The following is a 24,042-nucleotide window of genomic DNA, read 5'->3' as shown; positions in this document are numbered from 1 at the left end:
ATGAACTAATAATACAAAATACACAAATTATAGTTTATATCTCAGTGTTAAATCTCGGTGAAACAGCGTCACAATTGTTTCAACTGAATCAGTGTTCGGCAGGACCGTCATAACACTGACCAACCAGGTTGGTACGATATTTTAGTCTATGTTTTTAAAGAATTTAGTACCAAGCTGGTAAGACCTACAGTGTCACGCTGTGGTTTAGCGTGAAGGAGCACTCATCACAGTAAAATAAACTTAAACAGTTTTAATCTTCTTCAAAGAGACACAACAATAATATGCAGGCAGGCAGAACAACGTATAACCTCGACATTCAGACAAACTGAATGCAAACACACAGGACTTAAATACACAAGGTAATTGACTAAATTAACAAGAAACAGCTGAAGACAATGACACAATTAACAGGAACGGAAAAAGTAGGGCACACAGAGCACATGGTACAAGACAGAAATGACAACAAAAGAGTCCAAAGACGTGACATGCAGCATTTAAGATGTCAGTCTTTGTAAAATCAAAAAGCTGTAATTTATTATCCCATCGTAGTAATACCTGATAACCCGCAAAACTTGCTCCTCCTTTTGGTTTCATCAAGAATTATACCGAAAACCTGACTTTCTCAAACTTCTTTTGTCAGCTTGAACCATTTCTGCCAGGCATTTAAGTATTTCATACACTTCTCTATTAGGTATCATGTTTAGCAATCAACCCTAAAAAGGCTAAAAAGTTGCCCTTGTTATTTGAGTCATCAGACTTAAGTCATCTGTGACATCTTTGGCGATATTTCGGTGGCAGTCACCAGGAGTCTTCTGTCAACTGTTTTAATGTAATTTTGCAAGTTGCGTAAATTGTCATACTTAATAAAAGATTGTAGTTACTAATATGGTGTAATATCTCATTTGTATTCTCCACCACTAGATCTAGACTTTAATTCTAGATTAAAAGAATACAATGTGTGAGGAAATAGCGTTGTCATTGATAATGAAGCAGTTCCATTCTTTGCAACAAAACAAAGAAACAAACTATTCAATTGTTTAAAATTACATATCAGGTGTTCAACCTATTATATATGAAACGCTCTTGTTATGATGTAACCTCGTTCCTGAAGAAGGAACGGAGACGTCACGTCGGATGACCGACGAATTGGGGATCTCGCCGAGGACCAATCTACTTCGAGTGTATCTAAACAAGCCAATTGAAGATTGGCATGCGCTAATCGCATCCAGCTGCCGCTGATCACAGCGCGGGTATAAATAAGCAGCGGGTGCAGCGCATATTCAGGTTTTCGCTGAGGAGCCGAGCTAGTGACCCGCCCCTTCAGCGGAGGTGCAGCACCGTGGCGACGGACGTGACGCCTCCGCTCCTTCTTCAGGGAACGAGGGTTACATACGTAACCGAGACGCTCTCTTTCAGTCGGTCACTCCGAGTCACGCCGGATGACCGACGGAATTGGGATCCCTACCAAAACGCCATGGACGCTGCCTCTTCCAGTGTCCTGTGGGAGCCCACAAGCCCCTCAGTCTATCGGGCGAGGCCGAGGCTCACCACAAGAAGCCAGCTACAATACTACCCATTCGTAAGACTGAACATTGGGAACGCCCCACGTTCTAGCGAACAGGGACGTGCGGAAGTCCAGCCTTCCCGTAGGAGGTCTTGGAACGAATACGCATATGGACAATATTTCAGTTTGCATATGGAAAATGGGAGGTGATTGAACCCTCTTGGATGGGCAGAAGGTCTGCCGGGGAAACACGGGGCTCTAGGCTATGCCGTGGAAATACACACATAAAGTCCTCTAGGGGTACTTTACATGGCTCCCAGCCCTCACCGGTTCTCACGGATTCATCGAGAGGGCCTGGCGCCAGATGCTCCGCAACATCTGGCTGCCGAGGGGAATGGAGGAGCTCGACAGGGTCTACTGTGTGGACGCTCTGGAGCGGTTAACAAGCCGACCCGAAACCGGGCCTCTCAGTGCTTCTACCCGTTTGAGGTGAGAACACAGGAGGATACCGGTTCCACACGTAGGCTATAGAATCTAGCAAACGTGTTAGGGGTCGCCCAGCCTGCAGCTCTACAAATATCTGCCAGCGAGGCGCCACGAGCCAACGCCCAGGACGATGCAACACTTCTTGTTGAGTGTGCCCGCAACCTGAGGGGGCAGGGCATACCCTGTGCTTGGTAGGCCAGGGTAATGGCGTCCACTATCCAGTGGGCCATCCTCTGCTTGGAGACGGCACTCCCCTTCTGCCGGCCTCCGTGACAAACAAAGAGCTGGTCTGAGGTCCTGAAGCTTTGTGTCCGGTCAACGTAGCATCTTAGTGCTCGGACGGGACAAAGCAACATCAAGGCTGGGTCTGCCTCTCCAGGGGCAGCGCTTGAAGGTTCACCACCTGGTCTCGGAAGGGGGTAGGGGAACCTTGGGCACGTGAGCCGGGCCGTGGCCTCAGTGTTACCTGGGAATCATGAGCCCAAACTGTAGGCACGAATCGTCGACCGAAAAAGCCTGCAGGTCCCCTACCCTCTTGATGGAGGCCAATGCGAGCAGGAGCAATGTCTTCATAGATAAGAACTTTAGCTCAACTGCTGGCAAGGGTTCAAACGGAGCCTGCTGCAGTGCTGTCAGCACTACAGACAGGTCCCAAGAGGGAGTACAGTAGGGGCCGTGGAGGATTCAACCTCCTGGCCCCCTCAGGAACCTGATGATCAGCTCATGCTTACCCACAGACCTCCCGCCTATGGGGTCATGGTTTGCAGCGATCGCAGCCACGTGAGACCTTAAGGGTGGAGGGAGACAGCCTTCGCCTCCAACCCTTGTTGCAAGAAGGTAAGCACGACTCTGATGGGGCAATTCCGGGGTTTTCTCTTTGAAGAACACCACTGACTTTAACAGGCTCCACTTCAAGGCATAGGCCTGTCTCGTGGACGGCGCTCTAGCCGAAGAAATGGTGTCAACTACCCTTGAGGTAGGTCACCTAGAGCCTCCAGCGTCCCGGCCCAGGGACCAGACATGGAGTTTCCAGAGGTCTGGACGCGGGTGCCAAAGGGTGCCCTGCCTCTGGGTCAGAAGATCCTTCCTCAGAGGAATCGGCCAAGGAGGGGCTGTCGCGAGGAGCACAAGTTCCGGGAACCAAGTCTTCGTGGGCCAGTAGGGTGCTACTAGCAAGACCTGCTCCTCGTCCTCCCTGACCTTGCACAGTGTCTGTGCAAGAAGGCTCACTGGGGGAAATGCATACTTGCGAAGGCCCCGCGGCCAGCTGTGTGCCAGTGCGTCCGTGCCGAGTGTCCCCTCGGTCAGGGAGAAAAACCACTGGCAATGGGAAGTCTCTGGAGAGGCAAACAGGTCTACCTGAGCGGCCCGAGACGCTCCCAAATCAGCTGCACCGCCTGGGGATGGAGTCTCCATTCTCCAGGTAGTGCAGCTCGCGACAGCTCGTCGGCTGCCTGGTTACACACTCCTGGAATGTGAATGGCGTGAAGTGACCTCAGAAACTTCCGACTCCATAGGAGGAGGTGGCGGGCAAGTTGCGACATACGACGGGAGCGTAGACCACCTTGTCGGTTGATGTACGCAACGGTCGGGTATGTTGTCCGTGCGGACTAGTACATGTTGGCCTCGGCGCGGCTCTGAGACGGCCTAGGGGCGAGATGTACTGCCAGCAACTCGAGGCAGTTGATGTGCCATTGCAGTTGAGGGCCCGCCCAAACCCCGACACTGCATGCCCGTTGTATGTGGCCCCCCAGCCGGTGGTAGAGGCATCTGTGAAAACCACAGCATACCTGGAGACCTGCTCCAGGGGCACTCCAGCCCGAAGGAACGAAAGGTCTGACCACGGGAGAAGGTTTGGCGGCAGGCCGGTGTTATCTGAACCCGTGCGTGCCACGCTGCCACGCCCACCTCGACTCGATCGTAGCCAGTGTTGAAGCGGTCTCATATGGAGTAGTCCCAGCGGCGCCACTGCGCGCCGCGCTGCCATATGCCCCAGGAGCCTCTGAAAATATTTCAGTGGGACCGCCGTCCTGCTCTTGAACATATTCAAGCAGTTCAACACCGAATGGGCACGCTCCTGTGTGAGGCGTGCCGGCTGATTGATCGAATCCAGCTCCATCCCAAGAAAAGAGATCCTCTGTGTTGGACAGAGTTTGCTCTTCTCCTGGTTGACCCGAAACCCCAACTGGCTGAGGTGCTGTAGCACCAGATCCCTGTGTTCGCACAGCTGAGCCTGGGACTGAGCTAGAATGAGCCAGTCGTCCAGGTAGTTGAGGATGCGAATGCCCTGCTCTCTTAGTGGAGCAAGGGCAGCCTCCGCGACTTTCGTGAAGACACGTGGCGACAGGGAGAGCCCGAAGGGTAGGACTTTGTACTGATATGCTCGACCTTCAACGCAAACCTCAGGAATGGCCTGTGGCGCGGAAGAATCGACACATGAAAGTACGCATCCTTCAGGTCGATCGCTGCAAACCAATCCTGGGGACGGACGCACTGAAATATGCGTTTCTGTGTCAACATCCTGAACGGGAGCCGTTGAAGTGCTCGGTTCAGGACTCGCAGATCCAGGATCGGTCGTAACCCACCGCCTTTCTTGGGCACTATGAAGTATGGGCTGTAAAGCCCCGACCTCATATCGGCTGGAGGAACTGGCTCTATTGGCGCTTCTTCACTAGAAGGACAGCAATCTCCGCACGCAAGACAGGGGCACCCGCATCGTTCACTGACGTATAGCGGATCCCACTGAACTTGGGGGGACGCCGGGCGAACTGAATCGTATAGCCGAGTCGAATGGTTCGCAGGAGCCACCGGGATAGCCTGGGAAGATTCAACCAGGCATCCAGAGACCGAACTAGCGGCTCGAGCGGAACCACCGACGTGCAGGCGATGGGGCAGCGAGGGGAGTGCAGGGACCCGCTCGGGCGCTCGTGGCCGGTCCGGCGGGTCCGAGTGTGCAACTCTTACCTGCATTCCCGCAGAAGTGAGGCGGGTAGGCCGTGGGTTCGTCCTCCCCGTCTTCCCACTGCTGCATGTTGGCCAAAGAGGAGAGTGAGTGTGGTGCAGAACTGGCCCGCCCACAACTCCTCGTCCTCTCTGGGGACCCAGAGATAGAGGAAACCGCTTTTGTCGAGTATTTGGGTACCACTGACCGTGAGGTCAGCGCGAAAAACAAAAGATTCTCCACCCGGCCCTCCGGGAGGGAGTGGTGCGCTCACCATCTCCCGAAGAGCAGCTCCTCCATCTCTGGGTCGCCTGCCTCAGGGCCGCTTGCACCTGCGCGCTTCCTCCAGGTTTGGCGGATGCCTGGACGGGCTGGGCGGCTGCCCTGCGGCCGCCCCCACGGCGCTGCCTAGTTGAGGGCTGCTGCGACGCCGCGCGGGAGCGGGGCGGCGGCAGGGGAGCCGCGCGACGAGCAGGCTGAGGCGGAGCCGCTGGCGGCCGGGTGGAGGCAGCAGCTGCACGCCGAGGCAAGATGTGTTTAATCGCCTCAGTCTGCTTCTGGGCGGCCGAGAACTGCTGGGCAAAGTTTCCACCGCAGCCGAAGAGGCCGGACTGGGACATGGGGCATTCAAGAAGCGTGTCTTGTCTACCTCGCGCATGTCGGCCAGACACAGCCACAGATGGCGCTCCTGGACCACCATAGTGGCCATCGCGACGACCCAGAGACCGCGCTGTAACCTTCGCCGCCGTAGCGCGAGGTCAGTCGCGCACGGAGTTCTTCAGAACTTCCGGTCATGACCACCCTCGCAGGTCCTTCAGTGCCTTGGCCTGATGAACTTGCAACAACGCCATAGCGTGTACAGCAGACGCAGCCTCTCCACAAGTCGATAGGCACTGCCGATCAAAGCCGACGAGTGCCTACAGGCCCGGAGGGGAGCACAGGATCACCACGCCAAGTGGAAACGGAGTTGGGACACAGCTGCATCGCAACTGACCGCCCACTGGAGGGATCACCAGATACCCCCAGCTGCGCCGCCGCCAAGGGTGGTGAAGGAGGAGGAGCCACTGGGGCGGTTTCTGGCAGTGAAAGGTGCCTTCCACGCCCAGCAAGCTCCTCATGCACCTCCGAAAGAATGGTACCGGGGTGGGGCCCTGAGAACCAGCGCGAGCCACCCCTAAGTACCAATCGCCCAGCCTCGAGGGCTCGGGACGCGGTGGAGGTTTCCACTCGAGCCCGATCCCCTGGCGGCCCGGCAAGATAGCCACCAGTTCTGGATCCGATCCGGCACGGTGGAGCGCCCGCCGGACGCCCCACCAGCCGGACCTTCATCCCCAGAACCTTCAGACTCTCCTTCCGATGCCGCGATTGACATCTGGTCATCAGGGGAGCTCCAAAGATACAACTGGTACCTCCTGTAGGAAGGTCCAGACTGCTCCCTTGGAAGCTCCACTGGCTGCGAAGCACCAGTGGCAGGAGTCCCCCTCACTGTCACTGTGAGACCAGTCCGTCCACTGTTAGAGGAAGCGCTTCTCCCACTGTTGCCAGCAGGAGGAGCCCTAGACCTCGGCAGAGGAACGGGAACTCCGCCCCTTTGCAGGAAGCGGAGCCTGGTCCGCAACTCCGCGATGGTCATTTTCCGCACTGGGAGCATGACTCATCCACGAAAGCCACCTCAGCGTGCTTACGGCCCAGACACGTGAGACAGCGATCGTGACCATCACCCGGCGCCAGGAAACGACCGCATCCAGAAACGCACGGGTGGAAGGGCATCTTGCAGATGCGTCTTTAAAAAGACGGTGAGCTAGCTCTTTTTAGCTCTGAACGGTGTTGAGGCAACAGGAGATAGCCGCCTGCACACAAACAGGGGGTAGTGCAGCCTGATTGTGGCAATCCACTCGACGCAGGAACGACTCTCCGCTGAACGCCGAACTCCAACACTCGAAAGATCCGCTTTGGAGCAGAACGGTCACGCCGGCCCGGCTTAAAAGCTGAATATGCGCTGCACCCGCTGCTTATTTATACCCGCGCTGTGATCAGCGGCAGCTGGATGCGATTAGCGCATGCCAATCTTCAATTGGCTTGTTTAGATACACTCGGTAGATTGGTCCTCGGCGAGATCTCAATTAAATCGGTCATCCGGACGTGACTCGGAGTGACCGACTGAAAGGGAACAACGTTCTGCCACAACATAAATCACTTCACTTTCAGCACTCCATACTTTTTATCCATTACTTTTTAACAGTTTTGTTGTATAGTAGTATAGTATTTTTATTAGTAGTATTTTGTTAAAATCATTTCATCATGATTGTCTTGCTTGTGTTGATAAGTTACTGTATCATCATGCTGATATAGTAAGGTATTGATTGTGCTGGGTTATTATGCTAAATTTGTTATGTATCCTGTCATATATAAACAAATATTAAATTATAAAAGATACGTGGTTTATACCTTATGGGTATTCCAAAACTTTACTGCTTTAAAGCTTTACTGTTTAGTATAGTATGGAATATACTAGTTTGTAGTTGGCTGCAACATGTGCTATCCAATGTGAGGACACTAACACTGAAAAAGATTTAGTTTTTACTGTATTTGTCACTTTCTTTGTCAATTTGTCTAAGCAACAGATTACAGTAAAGTTGTGTGTGGGGCGGACTGGACAGAAAAAAACACGAAATGCAATATCTATAAAAATGTTACTTACCTGGCATGTCAAAGGACATTGACACCTGCATAATAACTTCTACAGAATTAGTTTTGCAGTATGATAAAGGTGCCAATAATTCCAACGCTGATCAAAGCACAGTTGTGGACCATGTCATGTCAAAATGAAATCATTTCAATTGTGGCATGCCTTTCCATTTAATTAGAAATAATGAGTTTTATCATTGCCAAAAATAATGTATTTATACTTTTATTTATAAGATCCCAGTACGTTATTTCCTTAAATGTAGGTTACTATTTTAAATAAAATTTAAAATGAAAATAGGAAGATCTTTAAATAAAATAATGTTATTATTACAGGAAACGGGAATCGTTGTCCATTTTGCAATCAGTAATAAAAGACAAACTTATTAACAAAATTATTTCAGTTTTTAACCATGAAGGCGATTTTCATGTTGAATACTTGTAGTATTTTTTATATCAGATGTAAGCATGTAAGCATTCATGACCTGAGAGGAATAAATGAAGACATTAATTTACCATAAGAAAGCATATTTACAGAGGTAAGCTGTTTAATGTTTCCTTTAGATTGATACTTTCCTTTAAAACTTTGGATTAGTAATTTTTTGTTGAAACAGATTGTAATGAAATGGCTTAGAGACAAAGATTAATAAAACTCTCCTCCAAAAGTTCAAGACAACGTTTAACCCACAAGAGGTGTAACCTTCACAGACCTCAAAAGGCCTTGCTCTAATGCAGTTTTCAATAGGAAAATATTGAAACTTTGGTCATTTCTGAACGCCATGCTACTGGTCTAATTGGATTCAATGATCTATGCTAAGCTATGCTAAAAGTCCTATCACGGAGATCGGCTGAATGGATTTAAAAACAGTAAAACTCAACCTATTAACTATGGGGAGTTGGAGAATAAGCCTATTTCCAATAAAGTGGAGCGCTCTTTTAAAAGCTGTACAGTTGTAGTGAGTGTACTCAAAGGCACATACATTTCTGGTTTCTGTTTACTGTACAAAACCAACAGAGGTCTCCATTGTCCCAGGATAATATTAGGCTTCCTTTTCACCAGTGTATTTGTTTAAGAGTTTTAGTTTACTGGCCAGGTTAATATGATATTGTGATACTCTCTTTAAGGGTCTTAATGAGAGTACCACAATGCACTAGAAATTCTATGCAATCTGGCAACCTTGTCATTTTTTGAAAATGCAAGTAGGGAATACAAAATGTTGTTTTCCTTTTCTTCTTTGTACAATGTAATTAATACTTAATGCCTAATGGGTAAAGATTTGGGGAAAAGAGTTTATCAGCTAGTTGAATTTGTATTGAAAATGCACAAAGGTTTAATGATAAAATAAACCAATATATAATATTAAAATAAAAATGCTTGGCAAATAAAATAAAGTGAGAAATATCACTATGCATCAGTGTTAAATCAAAACAGTTTTGCAGTTTCAGTCATGTGATCACATTTAAAAGGAGGTACCCATAGTGCTGAGAGTCACTGTGAGAAAGAGAAAGAGAGAACACTGAAAATTACTGAAGAGATTCTAGAACCAACTATACAGCATTACATTACAAGGATTTGTGCAGAAATGTCTACTATTACAGGTCAGTTCAATTTAATCATTTTTTTTCTCAAAATAAATGTTATAACAACTGAATGGAAAGATATTGCACTGCACTATCTATCTATCTATATATATATATATATATATTCTTTTATTTCTTGATCATTTAAACCTACTTAAATACACAATTACAATTTAGAGATTTAAACTTATTATTACACTTTACTACATACATTTATTAAAAGGTATATGTAACAATAAGGAATATGTAGTAATGTGAAAAAACAAAAACATAATACACAGCAAAAAAATAATAAATTTTACTGTAACAAATAGAGTTAGCTGGTTGGTTGTTTTGTTTCTTCAAATTTCATACATGGACATTTGTGATTGGCTATCGAACCCTAAGATTTCTTTCCTATCACAGTCAGTTTTAAGTGGGCGGTTTAGCCACCAGAGGGCACTCTTTTTCGTCGTTATCTGTTTTTGGTTATTTTTATTTTAAATAAAACTGCAAACGGTTCTTTTGTGTGAGCATCCCTGACAGAAACATTTTAAATATACTATTTATTAAAACAAGTGTCTCTCTTTAGGAATCTGAGGATTGTGCTGCTGGGCAAAACTGGATCAGGAAAGAGTGCTACAGGAAACACCATTCTGGGCAGAAATGCGTTTTTGAAGACCTCAATCCAGAATCAGTTACTCAGGATTGTGAGATGAGAAACTCAAAAATAGGTTCAAGGAATGTCACATAATTGACACTCCGGGACTGTTTGACACATGGATGGGTGAAAAGGAGGATATGAAATCTGAAATGATGACTGAAGACAAACTGAAGGCTAAAATAGCGGAGTGCATGGCGTTGTCTGATCCTGGTCCTCACGTGGTTCCTGCTGGTCATCAGACTGGATCAGAGGTACACAGATGAAGAGAAGAACGCAGTAAAATGGGTTCAGAAGAACTTTGGAGAAGAAGCATCACGCTTCACGCCTTCACTCTCTTCACTCATGCCAAATATCTGAAGAATAAAACACTGAAGGATCATGTAGAAGAGAATGAAGATCTGCGAAACTTTGTTATTAGCTGCGCGGCAAATATCATTCATTAGAAAATGACCACAGAGCAAATCGGTCTCAGGTCACAGAACTACTGGAAAAGATAGATAAAATGGTGGAGAGAGAACGCAGGAAAGTACTACACTCGTTCTGTGTATACACATGTCCAGAGAAAATTAATCTTTGAAAAAGTAACCAATGGCTTGTACAGTTTTTCAAGAAAAATATTAACATTCATAGTCGCAACAATAGTTGTAATAGTAGCTATGGACATCTGTAGGCTATTAGTTCCTACTGCTTGGAAATGAGTTTGAAATGAAGGTTGATGTTATGAATGATTAGAAGCGTGTCACTTTTGTTCATTTAGGAGAAATGTTCAAAATGTTCCCCACCAGAGGCTTTGAATGAAAAGAAAATTTTCTAGTACTGCACAAAGAACTTCTTTATTAGGTCTGAACGAATTAACATTTTAAAAAGCTTGATTGTATATTGTTTTTTTAACAAAGTAACACTCATTTATTTGCATTTCTTAGTGCATCTGAATAAAAAGTCTATTATTTCATAATCGTCTTTGATAATGTGTTCTTTGCTCTCATTGATTTCAAAACTGGAAATAAAATAAGATATTGAAATAATAATCATATTATTTATTATTGAAGTGTACTCTATTGCATGCAAATTCAGTAATTGTGACACAACACCCGTATCTGGTAGTACTTTTCATGAAACTTTAACAAATATATTAGTGTTAGACATAAGACACTCTGTCTTTTTAATTAAAGTTATATAAATTAACATCACATCACAAACTATACATCTCAGCAGTAGCACCACTTAAAATATACACCTACACATTTATAAGCACATAAGTGTTTCTCAGATGTGCCATAGGGCAATACTCAAGATGCGATAAACGCAGCGCAAGTATACTCATAGGTATAAGGAAACAATATGCAATGTTTTAGGAAATAAGGAAGTAATAACCTGCAACATATAGTGTTTTTACACTACAGGGTACCTATTCTGAAAATATGTGGTATGTAGTAATGTATGCGTAAATTATGTAATGTGTTTCTGCTATGATTTATAAATTCACCCAATGAAAGAGCATTGCATACGGTCATCTCAGCAGTTTCCGACATATAAAAACGTATGTTATATCCTGTATAAAACCCGTGCATTAAATGCAATGTGCAAAGACCTTCGGTTAACGCAGAAATGTTTTTATTATTTATTTTACTCCAAGAATTCAGTTATGCAAAGGCTTTATTTTGTGTTTAATCTGATACATCATGCTTCATATTTGGCACAAAGCATGGGTCACTGGGGAATAATGTACATCATTTTAATACATTTCACAGGTTTATATGACAAAATACAATCACGCCTCTAGTGCCAGTGCTTTAATGGACTTTAAGTGGAAAATATCAGCTGTTTAAAATAAATGAAAGGCGGAAACATACAAAAAAATCTGTATTATGTGATAAAATTTTTCTTAACATTACTGTGAATGTTATTGTATATTGTGTGCCATGTGATAAAGGCAAGCAAAAAAAGGCAGCAAATCTCAAAAATGTGATTCTGCTTGTTAATCTGATCTAATTTACAGAAACGTAGTTTTACCGTCACAAAATGCTACTCGTGCAATCTTTTAAAGCTGAGCTTTTAAGCTTAACTTTTATTTATATATCTGAAAAGCATACTCCTTTCCTCCATTAAAAAGAACCATTTTACGTATCATTTGCAGAAGTTCTGTGACCTGATCTCGATTATTTCTGTTCTCATTGCTGAATGAGTGATATCTTCCCAAACAGGCCTTGATCAATTGCATTAGCTCATTGCTTTTACCAATATATGTCTCTATAGGCTTGCTGTTCAGCTTGTCAGCATGAGTGAACAGAATGATGGTGTAGTTGATGGCATCTTCTCCAAAGTTCTCCTGAATCCATTTTATAACATTCTTCTCCTGCTCTGTAAATTTCACACCCAGTTTCATGACCAGCAGAAAATGCATGAGGCCCAGGATAAGACAGGGCCATGCACTGCCCGTTACATGTCGCAGCATTTCTTTACTCTGATCTCGAGTGTCAAACAGACCTGGACAGTCAATAACTGATATGCTGCGTCCATCCACAATTGCTTGTTGTTTGATACAGTTTTCTGTAACTGATCCTGTAGAGTTTTTCGCATCAAAAGGTCTTCATTCAGGATGGTGTTTCCTGATGCACTTTTTCCTGATCCAGTGTTGCCCAACAGCACAATCCGTATATCTGTTACAACGAGAAGACACTGTTACTTTATTCTAAGTCATCGCTTAATTGGGTAACACTTTTAATAATTACACACAATGAATCATAAGTTATGCTTTAGTAAGTAGTTAATTAACCATTTACAGCGTTGTTCCTATATTAATAAACATTAGTAAGCAGGTTATAAACAGACGCTTTATTCTTGATTTATAAGCATATATAGTATATAATAACTGTATTTTCATTCTTTATTAAAGATCAGTTAATCATTCCTAAATTAAAAGCACTATATTATTTAACCAGTTAGTAGTTGTCAGTGGTTCATGAGATGATTTAGAAAGTGTTCTTATTATATCTTCTTATATAGACATATATAAAATGAAATCAAATGTAAAAACAAATCTGCAATGTTATACACCCATTATGGTTTCACATTTCGATGACCCCTTTAACGCATTCTGTTGATTATAAGTAATATTGCACCTACTCTCATTAGAGTGTTAGTAGTGTATTAGTAGACTGGTAGGGTTAGGGTTCTATTCAATTAATGTGTACTACAAAGTTTCTTCGAGTCAGTAGTGTGTTCATCACAACAAAGAGTCAACAGAATTTTCAAACATGGGACCATGGGATCATAGGGGTTGGAATCACAGAATGCATTGAAAGGATGAGACCTGTGGAGGAGTGTGAGAGAGTTTTGAGCATACTCAGATCATGGTAGAAATTCCAACCACCTGTGTTGCTCCAGGCTGCAGTACGTTCTCAGGTATCTGCTGATCTCTTGGTTCAAACATTCTATTTCACCATTAGATTGTGGGTGATATCCTGAGTTGAGACTGACGATTATATACAACTGTTTACAGAAAGCTCTCCAAATTTGAAACTCACATTTCTCTTTGACGTACAGTTGATTCTCTAGGAGTCGTGACAAAACTGTCCTTACACGATTGATGTGTTTGGCTTCAGACTTGAATAGATAATGATATTGTCGATGTAGACAATAACAAACTGATTGAGGATATCCTTGAAGATTTCATTAATGAAGGATTGGAAGACAGCTGGTGAGTTAGCAAGCCCATACAGCATTACCTGATACTCATAGTGCCCTCTAGTGGTGAGAAAAGCTCTCCACTCATCACCCTCCTTAAACCTGAGGAGCGCAGAGAACCTAATCAGGATCAACTTGGTGTAAATGGTGGCCTCCCGTAACTGTTCCAGGGCAGATGGGACTAAAGGAAGTGGATACCGAATTTCTTAGTGACATTGTTGAGTCCATGATAATCAATGCAGGGTCATAATCCTCCATCCTTTTCCACGAAGAAGAAACCTGCTGCGGCTGGGGAAGTAGAAGGGTGGATGAAACCGGATTTGAGAGCCTCTGATATGTATTCCTCCACAGCCAGACTCTCAGTTTGTGACAATGGGTAACCTTTACTTTTGGGTGGCATGGGATAAGGGAGTAACTCAATAGTGCAGTCTACGGATCGATGAGGGGGAAGTTTTGTGGCTTTGACTTTACTAAGGACTTCAAGGAGATCTTGATAACAGGATGGGGTGTTGACAGATTGATAGGTCTCTGTACTTTCAATATTAATAGTCAGACATGGTTTGAGTTACCTCATGCTTCAGGGAGTTGACTACATACAGGGATATGGATTCTTGATGGAATATGCCTACTTGGAGGGTGATGGGTCTGGTTTGTGATTCCCTTGCCAATGAATGTATCATTTATGGGTTTGATTTTCATAGGAGGGTTACAGGGTTGAGTGGGAATGTTGAATCTGGCTACGCCGCTGCTGTCATCGGATTCAAAACTCCAGAGTCTATCATGACTGTTAGGTTAAGGAACAGTGAGTTGTTCTATGAGTGAGGGTTCTATCAGTGAGTAATGAAAAATGTTCAATATTCTTCCTGGATGCTTGGTGTTTGTGCAGGCATCCTAGGCTTCGATGTGCTGTGGTACCACAGTAGAAGCACAGATGGTTCAGTTGGCATCTCTCTCTTTCACTCTCAGATAGTCTTGAAAAACAAAGTTGCATAGGTTCTTGGTCCCGTGTATGGGGCATGGGTACTGGTGGTTTACAATGCTTACAAAGTAATGAGGAGTCAGTCGGATACATTTGCATGCTCTTTAATATGGAACAATAACAGGGATGCCACAGGCAGAATCATAATCAATAAAGGGTCGAGGCAGGCAGACAGTATCCGAATCGGGTACACAGGCAGATCTAACGAGATGCACCTGGGCAGGTAATCAGATTACAGTAAAGGCATTATGGGAAATGCAGTTCAGAAAGTCAGTGCACCACAGAATGCTCCCTCCAGTGGTCATCAGAGAGACGTGTGTGCCGAGGAACGATCAGCGTCACCCTGGCAACAGACTGGCTGCACCCATCACCGGCTGCTCGGTCACACCTGCAGCTCATCCTGGCCTGGCTATAAAGCCACACATGGCATACCAGAAGTGGAGCATCGACTCCATGCAAGAAGAAAACTAATGTTATCTCTCCTGTACTTTTCCCAGATAGCAGCGTGTGACCGATCAGCCTCACGGAGCACCACACGGACCCACTGCACTATTGAGGGAAAAAGAGAGCACTGCTGAGCACCAGATTCACCACGTGACTCACTGTTTACTTTGTAAATAAAACGACCCTCCGTGGATTTTATTTTGAGCTCTCTTTGTCGTGTGATTATTCACCCCGTAACAATGTTATATGTATATGTGAAGGAGAAGCTGCGGACGGCCAAGCCGCGCCCCTCGTGCCCCAAACCCGTTCCCTGGACACTTTATTTTTTTATATTTTTGTTAATATTATTTTGTTAAAAAAATATTTTTGTTAATATTTTTGTTTTTGTTAATGGTCAGCTGAGCGCACCATCCGCACTGAGCTCCCTGTGCTGCAGCATCTACAACAAGCGGTGCTGTACCAGGCCAGGAAGATCATGGAAGACCTCAGCCATCCCAACAATGGACTCTTTTCTCTGCTGCGTTCAGGAAAGCGCTTTCGTTCCCTGAAGGCAAACACAGAGAGAATGAGGAGGAGCTTCTTCCACGCAGGCCATTGGAGTCTGAACCAGAAAACACCCAGCACCTAATCACCAGGAATCCCATGTTCACCCTTTTCTTTCCCCAGATACTCGCCACTTAAAATTGGACAATTACACTGGACAATATTGCACTAGTCACTGGACTAGACGCTGGACGGTTGTAAAACATTTCACTGAATGTCGCATTACCATGTATGTATGTGTATGTGACAAAAAAATTAGAATTTGAATTAATAAAAATAAAAACTGTGTCTATCACTCCTCCCACCACAATATATATATATATATATATATATATATATATATATATATATATATATATATATATAATTATAGTATAATCATATTAGCTAGTCTTGTAGGTTTTGATTACTTTATATAATTTAGATTACTTCATATATTTTGGGACCTGTCAAACATAGTTTCCTTGTTTGCAGCTGGTACTACAAGAGCTACAAGGATGTTAGCAAATCTGATCATGTTACTCTTTGTTATTCTTATTAGGACGGTTACCACGGTGCGTGTACCAACAGTCACTGCCAACATAGTCACATAGTAACAACATAGTCACTGCCATGCAAGCAGTAGGCTGTTTGTACATTTTCCCATTTTTCAGTAATGTACATTTTTAAGCTTCATCTTCAGATTAATCATAAAGTTAATCTGATATTTATAAGCAGTATACATATTATAAGTTTACTAATATATTTGATACACAGAACCGAGCTTACCAGAAAGTCTTTCTGCCATTTTCAGTTTGTCTTTATTTTCAGTCTCCACCTGCGAGATTCCTGAATGAAATGAGAAGAATAGTTCCTGAAAGCTGTCCTGTCATTTCAGTTCTGATGTAATGCCAAATGCTCAGCAGGTCTGTTGTGGAGTTTACTCAATCAATATAACAGTAACACTTTATAATAATTTACAAAACATTCATCAGCAATTACTGATATGCTAACAATTTATGTATGTTTTGTTCATTTATGTACAAGTCTTTACAAGTGATTAGTTAATGATGACCTAATCATTTACAAGACATGATTATTCTTTCAAATGATTAATAAACAATGCTAATTTTGATAAAGTGATTAGATTATGATTACGATCTATAAAACATGACTGCTTCATAAATCTAGATTAAAGACACATCTTTTTAACTTGGCCTACACATAACACACCAACACACTTTTTATTATTAAGTCATTTACACTATCTGACACACGCGCGCTTAAAATTGAACTGGAAGTTAAGTGCTGGGCGTCCAGTCAGAGGAGAACTGACCCCAACTGAGTCTGGTTTCTCCCAAGGTTTTTTTTCTCCATTCTGTATGGATGGGGTTTTGTTTCCTTGCCGCTGTCACCTCTGGCTTGCTTGGTTGGGGACACTTAACTTCTAGTGACTATCGTTGAATTGACTACAGAGACCGTCTCTGCATTTAATAAGAAATTGGTCACTCTCGTCATTATACATCCCTGTCATTATATTCTTCAATCTTATACCATACAGTGCTTTGATGCAACCTGTGTTGTTAAAAGCACTATATAAATAAAATAAAATAAAAAATTCACTAATCACTTATAAATGCCTTACAGCTGGATATTATTATAAAGTGCTTACATACAGTATATTGACATATTAATGGATAAACAAATATCATTATAATTATTTATATAATTATAAAGTTAAGTAAAACTTCTCAACCATGTGCAGTATTGGGAAACTTACTTTTAAAAAGTAATGCATTACAATATTGTTATACTCCCTAAAAAGTAACTTACATTTACATTAATTTTGAGTTACTTTATTACTTTTAAATATGAGCAGGGTGTGATTGTTTGTTTATAACATAAAAAGTTCTGCTTATAGCAAATGCAACTTTTCACACCAAAAAGTGCAATGAATAAACCTTAGGCTGAAGGAAAAGTAAATTCATGTCAGTACAGTGGAATACAAAAAAGAAGGTTCAATAGTCTTCAGCAAATAAAAAACAGCACAGTCGTTTTTTGAAAAAGTAACTCAGATGTTTTCTTGCAAATTAAAAATTATAATTTTAGTAGTTACTTGAAAAACTGTTCTTATTACATAACTTATGTTTTTTTGTAATGCATCACCCCAAAACTGACCATGTGAATGCATATTTGTCATTGTGAATAATATACATTCATGTAATAACATACAATATTAAATATGAAAATATACATTCAAATATATTGTTTAATATTGATAACACGAAAACACAAATTCCAAGTCACCAAATTCCATGGTAGAAAAAATTCTGTATCCATACATGCTCTGCAGGAGTCAATATTAACAATTGGAAAGACATTTCATGTAAATACGTTCATCAAAACTAATATCTCCTTTTGCAACAACATAGAATTAAAACTTGGTTAAATATTTTCCTTTCAAACTTGACAGATTAATTGACAACTTGCCTTTGAAAGTACTTTCAGTTTAGAGAACAATAATCAGTTCTCAGAATTAATCCATTCTCTGTGCGCCACAAAGTTTTAACTGTAACTGAGAGTGTTGGGATGGGTGTGATGAATTCACTGAGACACTTTGTTCCACTAAACAATAGTACATAAATAGATTGCTTTTTTCTTAGTGAACTGGTCAAACCAGTTCACCAAGTTGGAATGAATTGGTTCACTTCTCAAGTAAGCACTAGATTCCAGTAAGTTATTCATTTTTTAACTTGGCTGACACTTTAATAATGGAGTCAAGGCAAGCCGATGAGCTTTATTTGAGGTCGGACAGGCATAGTTACACAATGGCATCAGTGGTAGATACAGAGAATCCACAATCATAAACAGCTACTAGGTAGGCAGCAAACAATCAAAATACAAGAAACAGTAAAAGACCAATACACAAAGAAAAACAACAAGGGCTGATAAGCCTCAGAATTGGAGCTGTTGCAAACAAGACATCCCTAATAAATGAGTCTGTGAACACTGATTAAATAGGGGAGCTGATGAGGAACACCTGTGCAGGTGAGAAGTCTCAGGTATGGGGTGTTATGGGAAATGCAGTCCAAGGTGTAGTGCGATTGAGAAGATGAGGTGACCTTTAATGGTTACAGGCGGAGCTCAGGGACCAGATCATGTCATAGCACCCCAAGGAGTGGGTTCCAGGTGCTTTAATCACAATCCAGGTGAGTTGTGGTATAGAGGCGAAACCAGGGAAGGATGGAGGGCCAGGTCCATGCTGAAGATCCTGAACCAAAGCATATTCATGGTGGAACAGGAGCAGATGGACCATTAGCCCACCAGAATGGAGTAGGAAGAAGAACCTCAAAGGCAGAGCAGATGGAACAAGAAGCCACCAGGGCGAAACAGAATGAACAGGACATCATAATAGGGATGGGGACATAAGAGAGGTAGAGACAGACAACACAGACAGAGCATTCACGGCCCCAGGGACTGACATGAACAAGACTTGAGTTCAGAGGGAGCCTCTTTACCTGCCACCACCTCAAGGAGCACAGCAGCGTGTGTCAATACCTCTAGAGGTTTTGCAGCCTCGATTGCCACAGTGGATGCCGCCATCCCAAACAGTATTGGTGTAGGCAAACTGCAACATAACTCGATCCCCATCATGCGAGGCGTCTTAGGTAGGGAAATAAGTTCAAGAGCAGAAGTGTTAGATTGATTAGGTTTAAAAATGTGGCTTTAAGTGCAGACATCAGCCGAATGTCTCTCACTAGATATTAAATAATGATACTGAAAGCTTGAACTTGAGAAGCTGAGTGTAACAGACAGGAAATGACCAAACATATTACAATCAGCAGAGATGTGACTTGGCTCTGAATAATTAGCTCATCAGTGAATCTTCTCCTGATGAACAGCTGAGACATGATATGGCTCTGGATGATCATTCATGGTGTGACTCAGGAAGATCAGCAGTGATGTGATGGGGTGTTATTGTGGCTGCTGTTTCAGTGATGAAAGCAGCGCCACCGTCCCCCCCTTCAAAACCCACAGTAAATAAGGAGCCAACAGTCAATAAGGCACAGTCCACAAAATGAGCAAGTGATGACCGTGGACCCTTGCATCTCAGCTGAGATTGTAGAGGCTGGTTTATGCCATCACAAAAAAAAAATATTTTAGAATCAAATCCAGAAGATCGTAGGCTATGGCTACAAACAGACATGGTCTTTTAATGATCATGTACCCTGCTTGAGGGGAATAGGATTCCAGTAGTGTGTATACCTGACTAGCTGCTGGATCCTTGTTTGGCAAAGTCTTTTGTAATGATGGTCAGCCAGGCAGGATTATACAGGGATCAGGGGTAAACACAGAGAATCCAGAATCATAAACAGTTAACAAGCAGATGTCGGAGCAGGCAGACAATCAGAATAGGAGGAACAGTCCAAGATCAGTACACAAGAAAACAACAGGAGATGATAAATGGTCAAAAATGTAGTTGGGGAAAACAAGACTTCCCCATGAGTGAGTCTGTAAAAACTGCTTAAATAGGGGAGCTGAGGGGGAACACCTGTGCAGGTGAGTTGTCTCAGATACAGGGTGTTATGGGAAAGAGTCTGAGGTGTAGTGCCATTCAGGAATTGAGTTGGAAGAAATGGTACTATCGCAAGCATAATACAGAAGAGAGCTTGTGCTAAGCAAGCTAATGCAGAAATTTAATTTAATTAAGTTAATGCAGAAAAACTCTTAAAAATGAGTAAAACTGAATCGGTCCTCTTGCGCCCCTGCCACCTGTTTTTGCATAATTGTTTTAATTTAATTTAATTTTGATGAATGCTAATCTTTTTTTTTGCAGGTAAGATTAATTAATTCACATTCACATTTAGTCTAGAACTAAACTGTACTGACATGCAATGCCTCTGTCCCTCTGGTTTTTTTTTAACATGGGGACAGGAAACCTGCTACAGTGCCCCTCGTAGGGTCTCCCAAAGCAAACAGGTCCTAGATGACAAGCCAGACAAAGAGTGGTCCAAAGACCCTTTATTGAAACAAAAGGCAGAGAACAGTGATGTTGCCCTGTAAGAATCACACGACAAGGAGAGCTCAAGAAAATGACCCCGGAGTGTGGATTGATTAACAATCAAGTGAAAACATGTGAATAAGTGTCAAAAAATAAAGTCCCGGTGTTTCCTGGGTTCTGCAGTGGAGTCCGTGCCAAGGAGCCAGGCTGATCGGTCACACACTGCTGTCTGAGAAGGAAACCAAGAGACAAGCGTATTTCTCAGTCGAAGTGGGGACATTTCTTTCTCAGACACTAGCGTTCTCGTGCTGCTTATAAAGCTAATCCTTGATGATTTGCAGCTGTGGCCGATCAGCCGTGAGGGGTGCGGCCAGGTGCTCCTGGTTTGTTTCAGGGTGACGATGATGATCAATTGGGACGCTCCTCACACAGGGTACTGGAGAAGAGAATTTGTCTGATAGTCAAACCTCGGATCCAGGTAAAAAATGTGGCTTTTGGCCTGGTTGTGGAACACTTGACCAGGATTTGGAGAAAGCATTCGACTGTGTCCCTCACAGTGTCCTGGGGGGATGCTCTGGGAGTATGGTGTCTGGGCCCTTTGCTAACAGCTGTCACATCCCTGTCATGACCAGAGCAGGAGCTTGGTTCGCATTGCTGGAAGTAAGTCTATAAGTCTGACAGGATTTCTAGGTGCAGCTGATCTCATCTCTGCTTTTTGTGGATGATGTTGTTCTATTGGCTCAATCGAAAAAGGACTTGCAGCAGGCAGTGGAGTGTTTTGCAGCCGAGTGTGAAGTGGCTGGGATGAGAATCAGCTCCTCCAAGTCATAGACCATGGTTCTTTGGTGGTTTGTCCACTTCATATTGGTGGAGAGTTCTTGCTTCAGATGGAGGAGTTTAAGTATCTTGGGGTAACTATGTCTCTAGTCTCTATATGATTGCGTAACTTGCATTACTTTTCATTGTGAATAATATACATACATTCAAATTCATATATTTTGTATAATAGTGAGAACACAGAAACCCAGAAAGTTTTTTTCACATATTTGTTGTGAAAAGAGTTAAAAAGAGGGCACTCTTTTTTTCGTCGTTATCTGTTTTTGGTTATGTTTTTTTAAATAAACGGCAAACGGTTCTTTTGTGTGAGCATCCCTGACAGAAACATTTTAAATATACTATTTAATAAAACAAGTCTCTCTCTTTAGGAAATCTGAGGGTTGTGCTGCTGGGCAAAACTGGATCAGGAAAGAGTGCTACAGGAAACACAATTCTGGGTAGAAATGCATTTCTTGAAGACTTCAATCTAGAATCAGTTACTCAAGAATGTGAGATGAGAACCTCAATAATAGGTTCAAGGACTGTCGCCGTAATTGACACTCCGGGACTGTTTGACACATGGATGGGTGAAAAGAAGGATATGAAATCTGGAATGATGACTGAAGACAAACTGAAGGCTAAAATAGCGGAGTGCATGGCGTTGTTCGATCCTGGTCCTCACGTGTTCCTGCTGGTCATCAGACTGGATCAGAGGTACACAGATGAAGAGAAGAACGCAGTAAAATGGGTTCAGAAGAACTTTGGAGAAGAAGCATCACGCCACGCCTTCACTCTCTTCACTCATGCCAAATATCTGAAGAATAAAACACTGAAGGATCATGTAGAAGAGAATGAAGATCTGCGAAACTTTGTTATTAGCTGCGCTGGCAAATATCATTCATTAGAAAATGACCACAGAGCAAATCGGTCTCAGGTCACAGAACTACTGGAAAAGATGGATAAAATGGTGGAGAGGAACGCAGAAAGTACTACACTCGTTCTGTGTATACACATGTCCAGAGAAAATTAATCTTTGAAAAAGTAACCAATGGCTTGTACAGTTTTTCAAGAAAATATTAACATTCATAGTCGCAACAATAGTTGTAATAGTAGCTATGGGCATCTGTAGGCTATTAGTTCCTACTGCTTGGAAATGAGTTTGAAATGAAGGTTGATGTTATGAATGATTAGAAGCGTGTCACTTTTTGTTCATTTAGGAGAAATGTTCAAAAATGTTCCTACCAGAGGCTTTGAATGAAAAGAAAATTTTCTAGTACTGCACAAAGAACTTCTTTATTAGGTCTGAACGAATTAACATTTTAAAAAGCTTGATTGTATATTGTTTTTTTTAACAAAGTAACACTCATTTATTTGCATTTCTTAGTGTACTTGAATAAACAGTCTATTATTTCATAATCGTCTTTGATAATGTGTTCTTTGCTCTCATTGATTTCAAAACTGGAAATAAAATAAGATAATGAAATAATAATCATGTTATTTATTATTGAAGTGTACTCTATTGCATGCAAATTCAGTAATTGTGACACAACACCCGTATTCGGTACTTTTCATGAAACTTTAACAAATATATTAGTGTTAGACATAAGACACTCTGTCTTTTTAATTAAAGTTATATAAATTAACATCACATCACAAACTATACATCTCAGCAGTAGCACCACTTAAAATATACACTCACACATTTATAAGCACATAAGTGTTTCTCAGATGTGCCATAGGCAATACTCAAGATGCGATAAAACGAGCGCAAGTATACTCATAGGTATAAGGGAAACAATATGCAATGTTTTAGGAAATAAGGAAGTAATAACCTGCAACATATAGTGTTTTACACTACAGGGTACCTATTCTGAAAATATGTGGTATGTAGTAATGTATGCGTAAATTATGTAATGTGTTTCTGCTATGATTTATAAATTCACCCAATGAAAGAGCATTGCATACGGTCATCTCAGCAGTTTCCGACATATAAAAACGTATGTTATATCCTGTATAAAACCCGTGCATTAAATGCAATGTGCAAAGACCTTCGGTTAACGCAGAAATGTTTTTATTATTTATTTTACTCCAAGAATTCAGTTATGCAAAAGGCTTTATTTTGTGTTTAATCTGATACATCATGCTTCATATTTGGCACAAAGCATGGGTCACTGGGAATAATGTACATCATTTAAATACATTTCACAGGTTTATAAGGACAAAATACAATCACGTTCTAGTGCCAGTGCTTTAATGGACTTTAAGTGGAAAATATCAGCTGTTTAAAATAAATGAAAGGCAGAAACATACAAAAAAATCTGTATTATGTGATAAAATTTTTCTTAACATTACTGTGAATGTTATTGTATATTGTGTGCCATGTGATAAAGGCAAGAAAAAAGGCAGCAAATCTCAAAAATGTGATTCTGCTTGTTAATCTGATCTAATTTACAGAAACGTAGTTTTACTGTCACAAAATGCTACTCGGTGCAATTTTTTCTTTTTCTTTTCAAAGCTGAGCTTTTAGCTTAACTTTTTATTTATATATCTGAAAAGCATACTCCTTTCCTCCATTAAAAAGAACCATTTTACGTATCATTTGCAGAAGTTCTGTGACCTGATCTCGATTATTTCTGTTCTCATTGCTGAATGAGTGATATCTTCCCCCAACAGGCCTTGATCAATTGCATTAGCTCATTGCTTTTACCAATATATGTCTCTATAGGCTTGCCGTTCAGCTTGTCAGCATGAG

At 42.4% G+C, this 24,042-nt stretch overlaps 1 protein-coding gene across 1 annotated transcript; it reads left to right on the top strand.

The window, feature by feature from the left end:
- Positions 1-18,715: 18,715 nt before the first annotated feature.
- Positions 18,716-22,320, top strand: LOC122331447 (GTPase IMAP family member 9-like). Its single transcript, XM_043228905.1, has 5 exons — positions 18,716-18,805; positions 20,658-20,744; positions 20,869-20,952; positions 21,083-21,134; positions 21,680-22,320. The coding sequence occupies exons 1-5, from the start codon at positions 18,716-18,718 to the stop codon at positions 22,318-22,320; spliced, it is 954 nt and encodes a 317-aa protein (XP_043084840.1).
- Positions 22,321-24,042: the final 1,722 nt, after the last annotated feature.

This window comes from Puntigrus tetrazona, unplaced genomic scaffold (genome assembly GCF_018831695.1).
Source record: "Puntigrus tetrazona isolate hp1 unplaced genomic scaffold, ASM1883169v1 S000000001, whole genome shotgun sequence".
Lineage (NCBI taxonomy): Eukaryota > Metazoa > Chordata > Actinopteri > Cypriniformes > Cyprinidae > Puntigrus > Puntigrus tetrazona.
This window is presented reverse-complemented; position numbering and strand designations above follow the sequence as displayed.

Bases quoted from the DNA above. Each gene is read 5' to 3' on its own strand.
- LOC122331447 (XM_043228905.1), top strand. From the start codon at position 18,716: ATGGAGGGCCAGGTCCATGCTGAAGATCCTGAACCAAAGCATATTCAT. The intron at 20,745-20,868 runs GTGGGGACATTT...GGTTTGTTTCAG, and splicing joins AAGCGTATTTCTCAGTCGAA to GGTGACGATGATGATCAATT. The intron at 21,135-21,679 runs GTAAGTCTATAA...CTCTCTCTTTAG, and splicing joins CTTGGTTCGCATTGCTGGAA to GAAATCTGAGGGTTGTGCTG.